The sequence below is a fragment of the Cardiocondyla obscurior genome, linkage group LG13 (assembly GCF_019399895.1).
Source record: "Cardiocondyla obscurior isolate alpha-2009 linkage group LG13, Cobs3.1, whole genome shotgun sequence".
NCBI lineage: Eukaryota > Metazoa > Arthropoda > Insecta > Hymenoptera > Formicidae > Cardiocondyla > Cardiocondyla obscurior.
In genome coordinates, this window is record NC_091876.1 from 5,592,805 (window position 1) to 5,614,872 (window position 22,068).

Sequence of the window (22,068 nt, forward strand, 5' to 3'; positions counted from 1 at the left end):
CCCGTCGCTAAAATTGTTTAAAGTTTTAAAGTAATTCGATTTGACGCGAATATGTTAGGGACCATTGAGAAGCCGCGTCGGAGGGACCGGAGGAGGTCGACCAGAGAAGCCATCGAGGAACAGCCTTAGGGGAAGCTCTAGGGATCTGAACGAGGGACCGAATCCTTTCGTTTCGACGACTCAGAGAGTTCACTTTGTCCTTCATCGCCATATATGTGTGGCCAGCCGGACTTGACCTATATATTATTATGCTATGGGCGTACAGATGTACAATGCGCTTCGTTTGCGAATATACCCGCAGGGCCTTATCGCGAGGCCAGGTCTGGTTAAATCTTTTTTGCTTGTAGTGATCATCAATTGCATGCGATTGTGGTCGTTTTTTTTTTCTAATTCTTTTACGATAAACACGTAACGAATTAAATTCGCGACTAGTGTGATAAACGAAAGTTAGAATAAGGAAATTGATCAAGATTCACCTTTGCATTTTAATTGTAGATGTATATTATATACACATATAATTGATTTTTCAAGGCCATTAATTAATTTTTATTATTTGAATTATTTTAACTAATTGTGCTCGCTTACGTGCGTGCGTATGCGTCATGGAACATAAAAGATGACTCCAATATTTTGTGTCGAAGGCACACTCACATTATGAACTCCCTTTCCTTCGCTCAAGGTTCGAGTGCCCTTCGGTCGTTCGCCGAATGTCTTATTCTTGACCGGTATTGAAGAAGGCCACAAGATCATTGCAGCTTTACCACGCAGTCCACTTGGTTGAACTTGGCCGCGGCTATAAAATGGATCGTGCGTAGAACGGAAGGTCAGTGCGCGACAAGTACGCGGTTACGCACGTTGTTCGTGTAGCTTTCAATTTATATTTTGCGCTTCTGTAATTCCCTTTTTTTAAATTATTATTTTTAATTTTTTTAACCGACTGGGTAAAAAAACATACATAAACCTCCACGTATATATCTTTGATGTAAGAGAATATGAGAAAAAAAAAAATGTAAAACATGAATATTATTTTAGTTTAAAGTGGTTGGCTGTAAACTATTCGACTTGCTACGAAATTTCTTGAGATCTGATCGCCTGCTTTGGATACAATAAAAATGGAACTGCAAGTATCCGGAGATTTAAACAAACAGATCAACAGTCTACTATCCTCGCCTTCACGTATAAAAAAATATGAAGCAAAGGACAGCACTTCTTCCGTAGACAGCGACGTAAGCCTTTCTTTCGACAGACGAAGTTCCAAGAGCGACGAAACCGACTCCTCGGATTACGATAGCGATATCAGATTCGCAAAGAAGATCGGTATCGAACAAGATTCGGGCGCGGATTCTGTGGACGATAACGGTACGTCGAAAAAATGGAAACGAGTGGATGTACCATCGGAACTTTTAACAGAATCGACGGAAACGTCAGCGGCAGTGTCTGGAACGGTACCAGAGATATCATCGGTCGAGAAAGTGACCCACGACTTCGTCATGCCGAGTGACGAATTAGCCGACAAGATATGCGCCCAGGTGGAATATTACTTTTCTGATGAAAATATTATAAAAGATGCGTTCTTATTGAAGCACGTAAAAAGAAACAAAGAAGGCTACGTATCTCTAAAATTAATATCCAGCTTTAAAAAGGTAAAGCATATCAGCAGGGACTGGAGAGTGATTGGAGCCGCTTTAACGAGGTCTGACAAACTTGAAGTTAATCCACAAGGAACCAAATTGCGTAGAATTAATCCTTTACCACCTTTCGATCAGACAGCTCCTTCCAGGACGATCTTAGTTATAGGACTGTCGAAAGAGAAGTTAACTGTTGAATCTATCGCAGAAATTTTTAACTCTTGCGGTGAAATAGCGCTGATAAGGATACTTAAATCTGGACGTCCTATACCTCCTGAGGTAACAAATTTTCCGTTTTTTTTAAATGCAAATAAAAAGATATAATATCTAATTATCGGCGAACAAAGAAAGATCAAGTAATTCGCGTGTAATTTCTAGTATCGCATGTTACTGTGTCTCTTTATTACCGTCGACAAATTGACAGACCAGAACGTTACCACAAGTTTACTGACGATAATAAACGGCAACTCGAATAGTGCTTATTTATCACGTTTCCACTATCGTTCATAAAATTTTCCACAATCGCATTCTACCGGAACGTACTCAAGGCATGTAGACTACTAATTTACTGTAACGGTTGCCATAATCAATTTTCATCTGACGTAACATCCACTCGCTACAAGTTAATAATCAACGCGTTGAGCTAAAATACATAAGGCTATTCACTTAAATAACTCGTCATACACATGCATTGCGTGTCTCGTTTAACATTTTTCAAACTCGATAACGAACTTAATAATTTTTTTTCTTTTTTATGAAAAATGATATTTAGGTAAAACAGGCAATCGTAAAAAGGCCAGAATTGGCTTCCACCGAAGAATGTGCCATGGTAGAGTTTACCGACTCGGCTTCCGCTCGAATTGCCACACAAATGACTCTGGGTAATGCAAAAGTATTGGAATTACGTCATCATGCTGACAAGAAAAGGAAACACCAGCCTACGAAAAAGTTAAGCCTTAACAGAGTAGCAAGAGAAGACAATCATAATTCATCCAGTGGTCCAAGTGGATCCGAACCAGAAGACGGGAGAGTAAGAATTCAGAGAAACTTCCAGGGATATCCAATGTATCACGTTCACAATACGGGTTACCCCTACCAAGGTACATAAAAAAAATATAAGTAAAAATATTCGTATTATATATAATGGAATTTCGCTAATTCGTCATTATTTTTTAAATTTAATTGAAGCTCTTCCAAATACGAGCAATGCTAAAATTTAATTACCATTTTTATTATATCAGGGCCACCATCACCGGACGCGTATCTATCTCGCAAACTTTCTTCCTGCTCCATATCCAGTTCGGAGAATGGTTTCATACTTCGGCGTTTATCTTCTTGTTCCGGTTCTGGCTCTAGCTCGGACTCCAGTAGACGTTACTCGACCTGCTCTTCTGGTTCCGAGGCAGCCTACTTTTATCCGAGTTACTGCAAAAATTTTTGCCATCACGAAAATCGCCGGTACTCATGTTCTGCCAATGGTTGGTAATTCACAAATAAATTATCGATCGCGAGACCGTTACTCGACAGACGTAAACGTTATTCCACGATGTAACAGAATGTATAAACTTTGTCATTATTGCAGATTCCCCAATGGAATGTCAGGGAAGGTTTTTCATTGCAAATCGTCGTGGATCAGCCGATTACGGACCGTTATCGCGAAGACTTTCTACACAAGGTCGTGATTTCGAAGCTAGTATCAGAAGAGCGTCTTTATGCTCTTCAAACTCGGAACAGAACATATTCTTTCGATCGAGAAGCAACAACAGTATCGCGATAACGCACGTGCCTGAGAATATCACTAGAATGCCATCTGGACCGGATGGTACTCGAGGTTTTTTTGGTCGTTCAGCAAAGACAATACCTTTAGAATCTACTCACTGAGCAGTATCAAAATTTTCGATGAACACTAAACATTGTAACACGCCTCATTAAAAATTTAGCACAAAGATGAACTTACTGTTACAAAATAAAATGCATATTAAATACATAATATTCTTTTTCAACTATCTTAATTACTGTGCTGTGTTTACATTTTATCTCTGCACTAGCGTCGTCAGTGTAGATAATTTTAGTACAGGTTACACCAACTGCACCTCTCTGGTGCTCGTCAGTTACTGTCAGTTACTAACGTTACTACCTTCGCCGTGTTGTGGTGTGTTGTAAGAAAAATTCAGTCTAAAGTAATTATATTTTTTTAATTTATAATTTTGTAAAAAAGTAATAAATAGAGTTAGTATTGATACGGCGGTATATATGTTTAATAATATTTTAGTGTTTTAGGTAAAAATTAAGTTTTGGAGGTTACAGTCAACGGTAAAAAAAAACGTAATACAGTTTAATTATTAATTTATTTGTAAAATAAACTCATATATATATATACATAGTCAGTTTTTAACGTATAATATTGTTTCAGGACTACTAAAAAATGGCCAATAATAATAGATCGATAAAACCAAGCAAAGAAATACATAAGAAACCTGGAGAAGCATTATTTGTTTAAGCTAACATGACTACATCAAGATTTTGGAAACATACAATGTGTGTTACATGTATAATGAATTTCAAATGTTTTACAAAGATTGCAACAGACTGAAGTTTAATTTAAATATTTTTAAACAAAAAAGGTATACTAATTAATTTGATCAGTACATTTTTAATAACAGACATACAAGTACATTCACGTAAAAAATAACAAATTCTTTTTTTTAGAATGTCAATCTGTGGTTAGCGCTTGAATGGATCACCGCTTGAAAAATAAAAATAAAAAGATATATTTTATACACTTCATAGGAGTATCACATTAGTCCGTTTGAGCGCATGTATGTTAATAATACGAGTGGAGTCTCAAGAAAGGAATGTCGTGATGTACTTGCTTAGATGAAAATAACAGGTATTTAATATTGAAAAAATTAATTGTGAAAATCGCAAATATATTTATCTGTTTCGTAAACCGAGGGCTGCGAGGGAAAAAGATTCACGCAAAAAGCGTCGTTGTTACGGAACCGGTAGTTAGCATCACTTGAGAGGTAACGCGATTATCTTCCCCGGCGCCGATTTTGAAAAAGATAACGTGGGACGCGTCAACACGTCCTCGCGATCGTTCCCATGATCGCTGATCATCGCTGCGCGACGTAGCCTCGGCTACGGCTCCTCGCTCATTGTGATTTTAATAAGCCTTATGCAAATTACAAATGAAATTGTCAGAGGCAGGTCCGCCGTCCATTCTTCGTCGCTGATAGGGACAATTAGAGGAGCTTTGTCCGGCAACCGAGCGCTGTCCGGCCGGCCGGCAACTTGAGTTCGAACGGGAAAGAGCGAGAGCTGGAGCGAGAGAGGAGAGAAGACCACCCGCCAACCCCTGATGCTTGTATCCGCTCCCCGGAACGTTCACTTCCGACTCTCGGAATCGCGCGCCGCTCTGTGCTCCATTGTGCGCGTTCGCTTCCCGCGATACTCACGGATCGTCGATACAATTAACGCACGTCATTGCGCGCGTAGCGACGAACGCATAATTAGGTACCGTTATTAGTTTAATTTGCTAAAAAAGCAATTACAAACGATTTTTATTAGTCGTAAAACGGAGCAAACAACAGCCGAACAGAGTTGGAGAACTCTTTTTTTATTTTTTTTTTTCTTCGATTACTTATGTTGATTAAAAAAATTAATTTTTTATTCTTGATATTTTTCACGACAGATGCAGAAGAGGATCTAGATCAATCGTGTTGTTAGAGCTCGGTTTAAAAATACTCGACCGCAGCAAAGGAAACGAACGAGAGATGCCCGTTCTTAGTCGCGAGGAACGAATTTGCTACGCGACGGTTGGTTTCATTCCGCAAGAAGGAAGACGTCAGAACCGCGACGCGGAATTGTTCTGCCGTAATCTGAAAAGGTAGGCAGAGGAAGCGAGAGAAAGATACACGTTCCTCTGGAACGCCGGGGCCCAGGAGAATGCGCCCATGGAGGTGGTGAAAGGAAACCGGGGGAGGGGGAGGGGGAGGTAAGTTGGAAATCGAACGGAATCACGGAGGCTGGAGGTCGGTGGTTCGGGGGCGGAGATAAGTTTTTACGGTAGGGTTACTAACTTACGGACTCGGCATTGTCGAGTTCCCGCCGACGGGAGGACAATGCGCCTTCGGAACACAATGCTTCACTCTGGAAATCTGAAGGCAGTCTTGACTACCAACCTGCAACCACCCATCCCGCCTCCCTATGTGTCCCTCTTTTCCCTCCGTCTCTCAATACTCGCTCCTTCGACACATACCCGTCTCCTCGATTGCCGACCGCGCCGTCTCCTGCCACCCTTGGCCTCCGTCGTTACTTTCTCATTCTTTTGCTCTTACCCCTGCCTCTTGCCCTTCGCGAAAAGCCCCTTTCGCCACAGTTTCCTCGGCCGTTCGCCGTGAACGACGACCTTCAAGTTCACGTCCGCAAATCTACGAGTTTAGCGAGTGATACGGGTCTTGGGAGACCTGAGGTTCGAAAGACGGTAAGAGATGTTGAAAAAAATTTTTTTTCTTTTAAAGATTACGTCGTAGTTTTGTTCTCCAATCATGGGAATCCTTTTGACGGGGCATTTTTATTCTATATGAATTCACACTTGCACAAGCGCTCATACATGTTCCGCTTATTGTAATACAAAATATAAAAGGCGCGGAAACAACGGTGGCGGGCACGGTAGCGCTGGGTCCGAAAGAGGCGAGAATAAAAACCGAGGAAGAAAGACGGACACACGAGCGTATTTCAATCGCTCTTAGCTTTTCTCTTTAGGCGGGCTTCGCTGTTTCTTTGCCCCACAAAAGCCACATTGTTTCACTCACCGCTCTTCTGCGATGGGACGCAGGTTGAAACGCTTCTCTCGTCGCGAATGCGAGACGGCAGATAGCGTCGGTAATCAGACACGAAACGTAGACGCATCTGCATACGCAGACGCATTTGTCACTAGGCATCCTGCATCCTTCCTGACGCGTGTTGTTCATTCTTTATTCGGCATCCGTTGTTACTTGTTAAAGGTCTGGTGGACGCTTCACCTCTAAGCTTCATTTCTGATTTTAAATCATAAGCAAAAGAAATTACATGTTTCAATTTAACACAAACTTTATTCTAATTCACTTTAATTCAATTTAATAATAAAAGTAATTTAATTTAATTTAAATAATAACGCTTTGAGTGTTACAAAAATAGAAATTAATTCCACTTTTAAGTTTCTCTGACGAACCTCGAAGCAATAATCATCCTTTCTCCAACAGTGATTATAATAACGCGTTGCTAAATCATGAAACATTTTAATTTCTTTCGATGTCTATCTCGACGGTTGTATTAGATCTCCCACAGAAATGCTCATCACTTTCCCTCAAAAGGTTTTCTTCTCAGAGAGCGCGTCCCCCTTTTTTTTTCTTTTTTTTTCCTCCCGCTACTCCCCGTCGTCCTTCTCGTTCTCTTTCTGCCTTTCTTTCTATCAGCTCCTTCTTTTTTGCAATGTCGCTCGCTCGCTCTCTTTCTTAACTCTTTCATCCCCCTCATCTGCCGCCGTTCTCCTCGCGACAACATTCTTTTCAGTATTCACTGTGCAGTTTCTTGTACCGATACTTCCTTCTTTCATCGTCGCGTTATTCAAGCTTTTGATGCCGCGGCGACAAAGCTCTTTACTTCTTTCTGTGAACGAATGAAAGCAAAGAACGTCGGTTGATATATATGTAATACATGGACGTATATACATATATTCCTATCTTATCTAAAAAAAAATTTGGCGTTAAGAATAAAGTCGCTTTTATTGTTTTCCCTTATCTCGAAATATTGTTGCCTCTTTGATTGGTTCTCTCGCTTGGTTCGCTTCGTGCCAAACGAGAGTAAACTTCAGCTATCAAGGAGCAGGTTTGGTTCAATTTGCAATTTGGATTTTTAATTTTTTTTACAATTTTATTACAAGATTTATTACGGTTTTATTATATATTTTTTTATTATTGCATAGATGTACGAATTAGAGAGCGATATTTTTTACTCGGATCGTATTGATTCGGAAAATCTAACGAAAATATTAACTGTGCCGCAAGTGGCCGAGTAAGACTAATGACGAATCGCAATAAATTTCTTCCGTTCGCCCAAAGGTCACGAATTACCCTTCGTTAAAAGGGTCAAGTTCTTCCCGGGGGAGTAATGGCATTAAAAAAAAAAAAAAACGTTACCCAACCGAATATGAGAGATTGCTTTGTCGCTGCAAATTTTTAACGCTACCGCGCACGTTTGTAATTTTCGTCCTTTGAGTCCACTATTTATAAGGCTCGGAGGTGCTTCGTTATCGAGCAAGTACTAACGTTTCGTTATAATTTTTCAGCTAAAACACCGGAAAAAAAAAAAAGTGTTCAGCGCGTGGACTGTAGTCCACTAGAGGAAAACCGTTTCCATTTAAAGGGTTTAATGGACGATGGTGACTAATTCGCGAGTGAAGATGCCGCGACAACGGGCAGGACGCCGCGCGCGATATCGGAATACCGGAGTTCGAGAATGACGGATAATGCGGGGGTCGAAGGAGGGTGAGGAGGCGTAGGAGCGGCGGGCACGAGGAAAGGACGTCGAGGGGGTAGCGGATTGGTGGCAAAGGGTGAAGCGGAGAATACAGTGGTGTCCCTGTCCACGAGCAGCTCGCTCTATTCGCCCGTTCACTCGCTCGCTCGCCAGCAGCATCATCATAAGACCTCTTTGTCCTCCGGCAATTTCAGCGGCATTGTCACCGTCAACAATGTCCACTTGACATTCTCCTTCTCGCTCCCGCACATTGTTAGCCCACCCTACCTAACCGTTCTCTCTTTCAATCATAAAGCTCATCGTAGACGGACCCGTTCGCGCGGTAGCTCCGCTTTGCCCGTGGATGCACCTTAACCGCCGCTCGTTTTGTTATCCAGATGCGCGATGATTAAAAGCGCCTGGAGGTTTGAGGTCATCGGATCTGTTGACTCGACTTGCCTTCTATTAAATGTCGATCGCCTGCGTTCACCCATTCATAAAATACTTGTTTAATTTAAAGAAAAAAAAAAAAAAAAAAAAAAAAAATGATTGTATGCGGTACGAATGACAAGTGCTTGTAATTTTATAATAATTTTTATGCAGAACTAAACGGAGGTTTTTATATATATATATATTATTTGAATAATATTGAAAAAAATTGGGTAGAACAATCTTGGGTGCCTCAATTCCACGTCCATTGAGATTTTCCGATCCTTTCGCATTGCGTTCGCACCTCCTCGCAACCCTCGTTCTTCTCTTTGTTCCTCGTTGTGGCCATTTTATCCATTGTCCACATTGTTACATGATAGCGTCTCTTTCTTCTGCGCATTGTTTTCGACTATTGCTTGACGGTGACTTGTATGTGGAGTTCTTTTGTTGATAACTCATACGTATTGTTAGATATCTTATTGTTAAGCGCGGATTCTTTCGGAGGATCTAAATAAAAAAAAAAAAAAGAAGAAAAAGATTCAAATGAAATAAAACCTTTTTACTTGATAAAATATAAAGGATATCAAGTAAACCTAGGAAAAAAAAAGGGAGAAGTTTAATAATTCCGTGCTCGTTATTAAAATAAAAACATGTACATTGAGATTCGTCAGAGTTGGAGGCTAGGTTATTACAATGCCCTAGGATAACAATGTCTAAGAATTCATCGCAAATACGCATAAGCGAGCACCGAGGCTACAGCCGATAGCACAATGTACACCTACACGCGCATGGCCGCGTGTATTTCGTGAAAGTGGACGCGTTTTACTTATGGCACGCATTGTTCTATTGTGCCTGAGAGATGAGCGCATTACTGTCCGTTGTCCCCTTTCCGAGCAACCCCGGGACAATGTCGCGCCGCGCGCCGTCGTTAATCAGGCATCGTTCCTGAACAGCCATAGTAATTCGCGGGGTTTATGCTCGTCCAGACGCGGGCGTTTACATTCGTAACTTTTGCCGAAGAAGCCAGAAAATATATCTGACGGCCTAAGAGCCGTCCGGCACTTCTCTAAATTTAAAGTGCAAACCAAAAATCGAATGACTTAATTTTTTTCTTATAATTTAATAATTCTTTATATATGATATTAATATATGTTTAATAATAATTATTAATGTAATATATATGATATAATGTATATTAATATATAACAAACTAATAAATAATAATGTATGTTTCAGGAAAAAGAAGAAATTTTAAACGGAAGGATGGAACTAAGAGAGAAAACAAAATTATTATTCCAATCTCAGGCAGTAGGCGATATCAATGATATAAGGGACTGCAGGGTGATAGGGCGAGGTCGTGAAATTATGAGATATTTAGCAGCAGATAAAGAGAAAAGGAGAAATATTATATGAAACAGAAGAAAGAAGAGAAGATGAAGAATAAGAAAACGGGTGAAAAGGGGATCTCGTGCGTGTAAAGCAAGTCGGTGCGTGTGTATTTGTGAACGGTTCAGGGGTAGGAGGTAAAGTGTTCGCGACGAATCTACGGAATGGGATGGAGGCACAATGCTCCAACAATGACGCTATTGTGGAAACGAATAACACATACTCTTGCGCTTTACCCTGTGCTTCGTCGAGTGTAAGCCGTATAGCTGAATCAAATGAATAAGAGAATACCAACGCTAAGACACAGTTTCAACTGCTGACGTCGAAAGAAGTAGTCTACGTGCGAGATGAAAATTATCCGAATGACACCGATAACGCATTTATTTCTCATAATGGCATGCAAATTCTAAAGCTCACTGTGTTTCGATGGGCCGGAATCTCGACACCAGTTGTTTTTCTTTCTCTTTTTTTTTTTTTTTTACCGAGGTTTATTTTCTCGCGCTGTTCTCTCTCAACGTCGAGTCGCCCATCCTTTTGTAAGCTCTTCTGTTAATGTATAATTAAGGTTATCGTATTAACATTTCAATGAATCGTGCCGCGACAAACAAAATGGTTTTTTTATATTTTTTTTTATTTTTACATCACACACAGCCACACGGTTACTCGTACCATGTTTACCGTCTAACGTTCAAGGTTTACTTTGGTATGAAAAACATGCAATATGTCTAATAAAGCAAAAATTAATCAGGGAGTTAATTTAAAAAAAAAAAAAAAACGGGACGGAGTGACGAGCTCGATACGTCGGGAACACAAGTGGACCGCGATGAAAGTAAAAGCACCTAGTTTATCGCGCTTGCATAAATAGCGCGTTTCGGGATCGGTCGAGGTGGCTTCGGCCGAGAATTTTGCGTTGTATAGGATGCAAGGAGCGGAGAGCCGATAGAGGGAATATACGTAGGCAGATTTAATTAGCGTGGACCGACGGTAACCCCCCGGGGGTAGACGGGGACCGAGGCTAGGCAGTTGGAGCGTTAAAGTTAAATGACGGTTGGCGGTTGCTTATTCTTCCCGGCAACTGATGCTTGATAATCTGCGAAATCTCCTTGCCGACTCTCAATTCTGCTCGATAGTTCATTGCCTGTGCAAGCCAATTCGCTGAATGGAACGAGTCACGGACCGACTGCCTTAATTGTAGTAGCTGCGTCTCCTCTCGAGCGCTTCTTTTTTTAAACGCCAGTGTACCGTGCTAGAATCGTTTCGCCGGGCTCTCGAAAGTTTCTGAAAACGCGTAGGAGGGATTGTTCCGAATGCTTTTGAAGGTGAAGATTTTGCATAAGTGTACAATTACATGGTTCTAGAACGTCAACGTTCTCTTTGTAAATAAATCGTTTTTATAGCCATCGACTGTCCAATTATAAAAAAAAATCTTATCCTTGTAGGTTTTTCTTTTCAGGAGAATTTACTTGTCAACAGCCGGTTTTGCCCATTTTTCTCGAAATTCGCCATTTTTTCTGCCTGAAAATTTATTTTAATTTATGACGAGCATTATTTATGCGATCTTGTTTACGCGAGCGACTTGTGTGCACTGTCGCGCGCGCATTTCACGGAACATTCGGTGAAAATAATCGTCAAGTAATCGCGCGAGATCCTACATTAACCCATTCTATTTTATCCCTTTCTTTCTCACTTCTGGCTCGTCCTCACGTCCTCCTCCACTCGTTTCAACCCTCCGACACTCGTCCCGAACACCACGAAAACCCCGCGCCTCGTCTTTTCCCCGCAATTTTTCCGCCACATTTGCTTTTGTCTCGCGACAACAATGCATCGCCTCTACCGCTATGACATAAAAATATGTGCAGCGATGTATCTCCTTCTCTCTTTCTTTCTCCGTCTCCCTTCGTTACTTCTGCGCCGTTTTCTCCTATCCTATTGCTCATCTCCCTATTTCCCGTTTGTCGACACATCACAGAGAAGGCTCCGCTTTTCGTACGAGATGCAAAAAGATTCAGTCAAAAATAGCTCTTTCTTTTTTTTACCTTTTTTTTTAATTTTAAAATAAAAATTCGACATTTCGTCGGGATATTAAAAATAATAAAAATCAAGGTACATTTTTCAATCAGCCGCAAAGGTATTTATTTATCCCACATATAACGTAACACGATAAACAAAAATCATTCATCTTTCGTTCGCTCTGTAACGCTTGGATCGCAAACTCCTTAGTCAAACGTACTTTATTTTCCCTCGCATTTACGCACGGGGGGGGGTTTTTTTTTCCCGTAACATATTCGCGTCTCTCGTCCGAAACGTAAAGAGAGTTGAAGGAAATCGGTTTGGGCAGCTCGCGATTACGGGAATATTGTTCGTTGCGCCGGCGTCGTCGAACAATGAGCATGCAAATGATCGGCTGAAGATCGATATCGGCGCGATCAGAATTTTCCTGCGGCCCGCGGTACTGAGGGCGCGGGGCTTAACCCTCCCTCTCACCCTGGTAGACAAAAGGGGACCGGTGCCGGTTGACAATAGCTCGATGGCATTACGTATGCAGGCGCAGGGTTCCGCTCTTTTCGAATTCGTTGCATTCTGCCTTCGCCTTTCCTCCGCGGCCCTTCTCTAGTTACCGTTCCTCCGTCCCGTCTCCTCGGAGGCCATCCTCACGGACGCGGCCCGCAATTTGCAATCGCCAATTCGACGGCCAGTTCCTCGCCTCTGGCTGCTTTTATCTCGTTTTATTGCCCGCGCCGGGCTCACGCGGCGACGTCGATGTATTATCACAAACGTCGTAATTGTGATTTAAGCCGCGTGGATGAAAAAAGAATCGAGCTTGCGTTGTAAAAGTTTCATTAAGTTTATTTTTTTATTTTTTTTTTTTCTTCTTTGTTGTCTTTCTTAATTTTACATTTAATCTAGAGAAGCAGGGTATCCTGTTCTACTTTTACGAAGCGGAAAAATATTCGGATTATTAGATCATTTTTTTGGGGCTCGCTCGAACGGAAGTTTTATAACGGCGACGATCTGGGAGCTAGAAAGTGAGCTGTGGAAGACGCTTCGAGCTCGCCGAGTGCATAAAAAAATGTAAATAGATCGACTCGACGTCGAACGCGCAATGCTTCCGAGAATTTCGTCGAGCTCGGCTGCTTCCGAGAATTCGGTTTAGCTCAGCGCTTCCGAGAACTTCGTGGGAGAAGGAAGGCGTTGGCGATCGGACCTATCGCCCTCTCACTTTTTTTTACGCGGTCGTCTCTTTCTATCCAACGGCCGAAATCTCTAACGGTCAGTCTAATTGCGGAGCTTCGAGCGCGAGGACGTGTTACCAATCGCTCCGCAAGTTCGCGTATTTTCGACCGCGAATAGGACACTCCGGCATACGAAAAAGTATCGAGAACGTTTACTAGAAAAACGAACGATTATTTTCTGTACTTTTCTTAGTTCATTCGTTGTTCTGCGCTTCGTTTCGCGCCTTCGAAAAAGTTGCCCCGGAACGATAAGGTTACGCGGCGCAGCGAACGCAGCGCGCGCGGAACGTCCGACGGGTCCGACGTGTATTACTCCGGACCGGCTTCCATTACGATCTTCTTCGGCAAGTTCCGGGCGTTCCGGCAACTGCCAACGTCAGAGTGTCAGAAGATCTGCACCTCATCCGTCTTCTTCGTCACGTCCGAGGTTCTCATCCCGCTTCCAGCAAGTGACTTTTGAGGGAGAAGATTAAGTGCGCGGAGAACATTTGGTATCGCGGCCCGTTTCGTTCGCCGCTTGGTGCACATCCTTTGCGTCGTTCATTCCGCCGACGGGAAATTGACGGGAAAGTAACATTGCGGACAGTTTCTTGTGCCATGATCGAGAACGACTCAGTAAAAATAAGCAACGCTACGAATATCGAGAGTGCAAATTCATGGAACAAATAATCGTTCGTCGCGCTTCTTAATTTAAAACGTGAAAAATCGCCGCGATAATTATTCGTCATTTTTTCGGTCGTTCGTCTTTCGAGTGTCAGGGATTCTGTCAGCGATTAGTGATAGTGACCATAAAAAAAAAGCAGAGCAGTGTAATATAGTGTCAAGTAGTGTGAAGTGCTGCAACATGTCAGGATAATCCAGAAGGAGAAAACTACCACGGAAGGAGGAAACTGCCACGGAAGGAGGAAACTGCCACGGAAGGAGGAAAGGAAGGAAGGAAGGAAGGAAGGAAGGAAGGAAGGATGGAAGGATGCAAAATAACTTACCCTAACCTAACCGAAAGCTGCAAAGGTAAGTGAACCGGCAACACGCCGTCGATTATAAATTTACTTAATTGTAATTATACATATAGAAATTATTATAATTAATGTCGTCGATTATAATAACGCGCGCGAATTCGGATCTATTGATAAACTGCGCGTATGGTTTCTTCCAGTAAAATAATAAAAAATTAAGCGGATATTTTCTCTCGCGGCACGAATTTAATCAAACGAAAGAATCAATCAATCGCGAAAAGGCGGCTGCAATACAACCTCTGCATCTTCTTTTTAAATTGAGAATATGTTTTGTTTCCGCAAGACAAACTTTTCTTTTTTTTTTTTTTTAAATATTCAGATAAAAAAAAATTTGCATCCATATTTAATTTGAAACGTCACTTGAGTATATTTGCGTATATATATTATGCGAGGACTTCCTTTCATCAAAGCCTGGTTTACGACATCGCAAGCGATAAAATGATATAAAGCGTGCCGTTCCCTTGTCCACTTGATGCGCGATTCTTTGTCGGCGACCGCGAAATGCCTCCTTCGGAAAATGCAACATCAATGGAGGATATCCGAGAGCGTTTCGCTCATAAAGCAGTGTGTGACGTAAAGGCGGCTATATAATAAACTGTAAAGTGCTGGGCTAGCTTAGGTAGAAAGATATGATCCGGCGGGTAAGACGATTCACGGCGCGAAGAAGAGGAAGGAGCGAAGGAGACGATCAAACGATGAAAAGGAGAGTCTCGGGCTGAATTCAAAATATTATAATGAACCTGCAACTAAAATCACGTAATATAATGAGAGATCAAACGGGGATAAAGGTTTACGAAGAGCAAAATCGACGAGCTGTCCGTCTCGCGTTTGTTCGGTTAACGTTATCGTGCTCGTTCGATTTTTTTTATTCCCTCCCTCCCTCCTCCTCCCCCTCCCCTTTCCCCGTTATTATTCTCGTACGATTTCCTTCGTTACGATCGGCGTAGACAACACGCGCGGATAATTTATGCAGAATCAATTTGCCAATTAACGCGCGCGCATATCTTCGGTTTATTTGCATCGATACCTTTTGTACTCGACCGCGGAATACACCGACTTCTCGTTACATGTTTCCCCCTCCTTCCCCCCTCGCGCTCGCACGATCGGGGGAAGGAGGGACGGGGGAGGAGAAGGTTTCCGGTTGGTTCCTTCGCTCCCGACATGGCATAGGTTTAGCATCGTGGAGTGCGGCCCCGGGGGCTGTTACGAACTTAATGAAGCTATTTTCCGTTTAATTAGAATCCCACCGTGATCCTTCCATTCTTAGGTGGGTCTCGGTGGTTAATCCTTCCGGCCGCGATATTAAGACGCCGAGCGTTCCTTACAAAGCGCGCCCGCTAACACAATATCGTCAACTATATTGACTTGGCCTTTATGCACTCGGCAAGCATCGCGCGCGAAAAGCGTGCCCGTACAATGTGCGTGTTATTTATGCGCTTGATTTTCGCCGGCCTCGCCGCGAAATGTACGGGAATCGTAAGGTTCTTATCTTGACGCGGGTAATCGCTGCGAAATTTCTTAAGTTGTACAAATTACGTGAAGAGACATGAGAGCTTTACATTATTTTATTTTATTTTACTTTATTTTATTTTATTTTTTTGGGGAGAGAGTTCTATTACTGTAATAATATACGGACTATTGGCTGTGCTTTCTAACTTGCAATGCGAGTTCATCGTTCAATTTACTTGAATCAATTAAGTACCCTCGCCGAAGTATCAAGTTACCTATTCTTAGTAGAGTCCGCAACAGCTCTTTATTGAACAACTCTTCTCACGATTTATTAACGATTATTTCTTTCGTTGCGCTGGTTTCTATACGCGCGTGGAGGCCAATTTTAATTTACTTACATTTTATGATTATGTAATGTAAATATGGTTTAATTATAACTTTTGAATATGCGTATTGTTTAATCAACGGCGTCAGTAAAGCATTTCTGTATTGTTGCTTAAATAAAGGAAGAGAGTATCAGTTTTATAATTTTACAGAGAGAAAAAGAGAGAAAAATAAAAGAAAATTAGGGAGGAAAGATGATATTGTACGGATATTGATTTTTTTTTTTTTTTAAGTAGAAAAATCGAAGGCCATTCATAGTTATCTTTTAGAAAATGTTAACACAAAATCTTAAAAATGTCTCGCTTCGACACACGTTCAATTTGGAATTCATGTATTCGTTACTCATACATTGTTTTCATATCTCAAGTATTTTACTCAAGTTCTCTACCGTTTTTCCTCCGAGACAGGTTTGTTCTTTATTCTTTAAATTCTTTTGTCCTAGACTTCTTTAGTCTGCCTACGCTTCTTTCAGTTCAGTGAACATTCCGTGATTTGTACTCGCCGAGTTGAAAATGAGCTAGAAAGTCAAAGTGTTAGGAACGTTGTGTTTCGCATGTGTTTAAAAAAATCTGAAAATTGCCGGGAGAACAAAATTCGGCGTTGGATACGTTAATTGAGCGAAGAATTAAATAGAGATATTAAAATCGCCAACGGGGTAATTCTACTTTTGCAACATTCCGCGGCGTACTTCAGTCGCTCCAATCGTCCGCGTCGTGATGACGAGGAGTCGCGGCAGCTCCGTGTTTTATCACGAATATATATTCGCCGAATATGAAATTAATGTCCAGGATATCGAATTAAGTGTTCGGAACTCCGAGCTAATTGTCGGAAACATCGAGTTGCCCGTCAGAAGTGTGAAATTGTCCGGCAACATGAGATAGAGTCAACGTCAGTAAGGGAGAGAGAGAAAGAGTGATAGGAAGAGAGATGAAAAGAGAGACAGAAAAAGAGGGATGAGTCGTTTCGAGTGTGTCGTCCACGCGCCAGACTTTGCTCGCGAATACCGTATTTCTGGCAATTATCGCTCGCAGGATCTAAACTAAGTAGGTATTATCGGAATGAACGTCGAACATGTTTCTCGCGATTCGTATCGTCACCGAAAAAAAATATCGAAAGCGTCGTGTTCGTCCTCGCGAATATCGAGTCAAGTACTGGGAGCATTGCATCGAGTGTCGAGAGTGTTAAAATTGAGAATCACGAGTATCGGATGGCTCGAACATTTCACGGCTCTCTGCGCTCATCTCATCTATCGGGTCATGAATACAGGCATGGGATTAATGGATAAGTATGTACGTAAAATTAGAACGCGAATTTTTGGTCAGTATTTGGTGAATATTATATGTATAGTCGCGTTAATAGTCACCCGGCGCGGCCGGCGCACGAGCTGCAGCGAGGGTGGGTCACGTGGGCGGTCGGGAGTGGGGATACTCCGACTACGTTCGTGCTTGCGCTTACCGTTCAGTTGCGTGCCGACTTGTGATGAGAGAGGAAGTGCGCGCGGCGTCCTTCTCGTCCTCGCTCGTGCGTTCGTGCGTTTGCTCGCGTTTGTTCGCTCCGCTGTAACTTTTTGCGAGTGATACTTGCAGACAGGAACGTTGTCATCGGTGTGATAGTGAAAATAGAGTGCCCGGTAATCGCGTTTCCGCATTCCGAGACCCGTGATCATTATTTCGCGCATGACGTTCTCGTTCCCGGCACGAACTTCTTCCTCGCTTCGTGCGATCGTAGTTTCGTCACGTTCGCGATTCCAACTAATTAAAATATCGACAGTTTCATGAGAGCCACGCGAGAGATTTTGTAAAATATTAATAATTAACAGGATCGGTAGGTTTCAGAATAATTATAGGTAACTTAATATTTTCCGTATATTACGTCGGTCGATCTACGATTCTTAATATTCGATACAATTTTAAAACTGATACGTCAGAATATGTATTTTTTAAACGGACGTAAAAGCACGTGGCAATTTAGACGGTTTCAAAAAGTTTTTAATTAATTCCGATCGAAACAGCTGATATTAATACACGATTCCTATCCTATTCAATTTACTGACGAATATTTTACTTTAAAATAACAAAAAAAGAGTTTACTTTTCTCTTAACATTTTCTGATTATTTCTCAATTCTTTCCGCTCGCCTTCAGCGGTCAAAATGTGTGTTTCACGGATCCGGACGCGGGTCTTCCATTCGTCAAACGTGACGGAAGCGTGCGTGGGAGCGAGGAGTCGCGGATCTCGCGATAAAAGACGTAAGAACCCCGCGGTATTCGAGAACCGGGAAACCGGGTGGTCGTACCGCGCCCGCTCGTGTTCGGCGAACACACGCCGGTCGTCGCACGCCGCGGAGTTGTCGGGACGCGGCCGATGATTTAGAGAATCTCGCGTGTGAGTGACGCGGTGACGCGCGGACAATGCGCGGAATTTCGGTTTTGAATTTTGCGCGACGATCGTGACAGCGCGTCACGCGCCCGAGGCCGGGTCGCTGGATGTAGTGCCGCGGGTTGCAATGACGTTTGGCTTTGACTTTGAGTGGTCGTTAGAGTGGTCGTCGGTATCTCTATCACCTACCTACCTATTCCGGGATTGGGAATCTGATTTATGTTGCGCCACCGCCGAAATTCCCGGCCGCCTCTCGTCGCTGCTCGCCGATCGCCGACCTGGATTCGCCGCTGAAGGGTGAGTCTCTGTTACGAATACCGTGTCTTTTTCACGTGGACGCATGCACCGCTCGCATGTATCCGCGCGCGATTCTTAATTCGCCGGATGCAGCGTCGATTGCGATCCTTGGTGAGCTTCGTGAAGAATGTAGAAAAAGAAATTCGCCCTAGGCGATCTTTCGACTCGCAATTTGTTTAATTGATTTGTCCACGCGCGCACGTGACTCGTAAACGCGCTTGAAATTTAATGATAATTTGTAATTAATAATTTCCGATAAAAGCTATTTTATTTTTGATTGCTGAAGGCGGATTAGGCCTCGCGGCATGTTTCCGAAAAATGACAATTTTATATGTAGTAATATTGGATTGATACGTCAAACTCGTTCGTGTATTAATTTATTAATTCGATGGAGTAGTACGATATATAAAACGTCGACGATAATGAGCGCATGAAAATGAATAAGATATGAAAAATATATTCGTATGAATTTTAACATTGCAAATCATCTGAAATAAATATAAAACAATATAACAATTGTTTCAAAGTTCGACCGTTTTAAACGAACAGAATAGAGCGATGGGAAAGTTCTTTCGTAGTCAATTTTTATCGTTTAGTTTTTATTCTCTATTTCATTTTCTATTGATGCGAATGCGGGGTGAAACTGACGTCAGGATCAACGTATTTCACTAAAGAGATTTTAATATCGACAATAGATTTACCCCTCTGCTAAAGTGTCCCTTCGCCCGCCCCATTGATAAGTCTAGAGTTAATGTTATGCATGTGACACGGTATTGAAACCCCTCGCCCAGCCTACGTCGGGTTTAAGAGCAACCAACACATCGCGGTGTTGGGGGAGGTAGCGCACCCCTTCAAGGCTTGAGCAATAGAGAGAGAGAATGCGTCGAGCGTACGAATAGTTGAAAGCGGACGATGTATATCTAAAATGTAGGTTTTTCAAGCTTTTTTTTTTTTTTTTTTTTTTTTTTGGCAAGTTAGAAATTAAATCGTGTTGAAGGAGCTAAATAGTCTCGGTAATAACGAACCTTGTTGAAGAAATCCTTTCACGTAGTGATATCGCGACAACCACCTGTGCACGTGACGAAACTCGCGGTTATCATAGACGGTTTAGTTTTTCCTGAATATACTAAATTTTTTCCATAAAGAAAAAGAAGAAAAAATGAATAATAATTAATACGTAATTCTCAATTTTAATAGATCGTGGAATTTTTTTTTTTTTTAATACGAGACTTTTGACAACAGGAAATTATGTTACGGAACTGTTGATTAATTTCGGGCGGAGTAACGGACCGAAACTCACGGCGATTATTTTAATAATGAAATCGACAAGAATAGCGCGCGCCGGTTGGTCAATTAAACGGTGTCATCTGCAACCATGAAATTTCGAGCGGCTCGGTCGTAATGCCGAACAGCTGACAGACACGAAACGATACGCTCCAATTTCCCCATCAATGGGCAATGCGGCGAAGCGACACGGATGGGTGCCAATTAATAAGACCGTCATATATTCGAGCATTCCCGCGATTTAAAATAATTTTACGAAACGTCCTCTCGTGCTTCGCGATTTCGCTAGAACAACGATGCGATTTTAATTTCCTTTCAAAATAAGATTTTTTTAAATCGAGAGGGAGAGATTTTTGCGAGCGCGGCCGGCTTCGAGGAATCTCTCCTTCGCGGAAGGATTCACAGTTACTATTCTCAAATCTCGCGTGATTCACGTATAATGGGAACACGTGGCGGGTCTCCTTGGCGACATCTGTACCATCGGCGGTGCAGCTCGTTGGGGCGATTACTATCGTCAAATCTGCCGAGCGTGGAGCGGCCCGAGATATTCGCGCACAATAGCCGCCGTAGTTATCAGGCATGCACATGCAGATGTAATTCAGCAAGTAGATCGAGCAGCGACTCATTAGCCGCGATTCAGATTCTTGCCGCGCGCCGCGAGCTCCTTTTCCCGAGCGCCTTCGAGTTCGGGTCCCATGCAGCGTATGACGCGGTTCTCTCTCTCTCTCTTCTCCCCTTTTCCTCGATCGATTTCTCGACGTTCTGAATCGACGAGGCGCGAAGCACGCGCGGGGTACCCGATGTCCCTCTATTACTCTCCTCCTCCGTTCTCTTCCTCTCGCTTTGGCTTCCTCTCCGGTGGGTGCCGGCGAGCGAGCGGGCGCGGGCATATACGGAATAAATCGTGGCTTCGTTACACGCGACTCGAAGGCGGCAAACAAATAGGGTTAATTCCACGTGCGCCCGGTAGCCTGAATACGTCGTTTCCGAATGGAGGTAATTCCGGTGACAATGTGGCCTTTGATTTCATAGAACCGCACGGTCGAACGACCACCTCCTTCCTCCTCCGCGCATTTCCAACTCCCTCTTTGCGATACTCGCTCCCTCCCCCAGTTCGTCGCGTTCGTCTCCTTCTCGTCGTTCTCTCTGCTTCGCCCTTCGACCGCTCTCTCTGTCTTTCTCTCTCTCTCTCCCCCTCTTTTTCTCTCTGCGAAAACCTTGTTTCATCCTCTGCGCGCGCTCTGTAGCGAATATACATATAATAAAGTAAAGCCAGCCACCACTGCCGGCTCCGACCAACCCGGGCGAAAAGACTTTATTCAGTAACTAGCGATTCATACGAAATCGCGAATCCATTTCTGCTCGGCTTCACTCTCCGCGCGCTCTCCTCCGCTGGCCCTCCTCTCCGTCAGACGACGTTCTCGTTCGCCTTGCTCGCGACCGGAAGTCGCGAACGGCGAACTTTGAGTAGCCTATATTTCTGCCGGCCTCCCTGCCGCGGGGTGTAGCTAGCGATCTTCTCAGATTGACGCTTCGTCGAGATCCCTTCGATACAATTTTTTGGCGATAAAAAAAAAAAATAAAAATAAATAAAAAACGTTTTATTAGATACGGTGAAAACGATCGGGTCCTGCGAGTTGACGTTGAACCCCGCAAAAGTCCTGAAAATCTGTTTGCTCCGCTCGCGGGTGGGAAAGTCGCAAAACTTCGTGGAAAACAGATCGCGTACGTTCGAATGGGGGGGGAGGCGAGAGCTCGAAACAAATCGTTCCGCGTAGAAAACGGGCAAACGCTTTCTCCCTAATGCGGGTGAAATTGTATCACCCGCCGGTGGCAAATCTGCGTATTATGCGAACACGGTGCGTTGCATTAGGGAATTTCCGATGCTTATTGATGGGCGCTGTCGAGCGAGATGATGTGCTCTGGGTAAGGTGCGAGAGTGGCCTCGATGTTTCCACGACATTTCTTTTTTACCCCGCGTTTCGTAAGGAGTAAGGAAAAAAAAATGCAAATTTTATTTTTTTTCTTTCTTGGCAAATTTTATTTTCACTTCATCAGAAGGTACTATCAGGACTCACGGGCGG

General features: G+C 42.9%; 2 protein-coding genes and 1 long non-coding RNA gene across 5 annotated transcripts in view; all 3 read left to right on the forward strand.

The window, feature by feature from the left end:
* Positions 1-1,112: 1,112 nt before the first annotated feature.
* Positions 1,113-3,618, forward strand: Achl (La ribonucleoprotein translational regulator Achilles). Its single transcript, XM_070665582.1, has 4 exons — positions 1,113-1,907; positions 2,401-2,728; positions 2,870-3,106; positions 3,211-3,618. Exons 1-4 carry the CDS (start codon positions 1,113-1,115, stop codon positions 3,507-3,509), a joined length of 1,659 nt encoding a protein of 552 aa, XP_070521683.1. The 3' UTR covers positions 3,510-3,618.
* A 382-nt stretch (positions 3,619-4,000) lies between these two features.
* Positions 4,001-10,729, forward strand: LOC139107762 (uncharacterized). The gene is made up of 4 exons (XR_011546563.1): positions 4,001-4,252; positions 4,338-4,518; positions 5,323-5,517; positions 9,795-10,729. It is a non-coding gene; the product is annotated as an uncharacterized lncRNA (long non-coding RNA).
* Positions 10,730-13,301: 2,572 nt separating this feature from the next.
* Positions 13,302-22,068, forward strand: part of Soxn (SRY-box transcription factor soxNeuro) — a 252,806-nt gene continuing 244,039 nt past the window's right edge. For 2 of the 3 annotated variants that reach the window (XR_011546555.1, XR_011546554.1), the window contains exon 1: positions 16,634-18,700. The gene's annotated coding sequence lies outside the window, so the exon portion shown is untranslated. Of the gene's footprint in view, positions 14,189-16,633; positions 18,701-22,068 lie in introns of those variants that run through there. The other variant, XR_011546556.1, reaches the window with a different exon arrangement.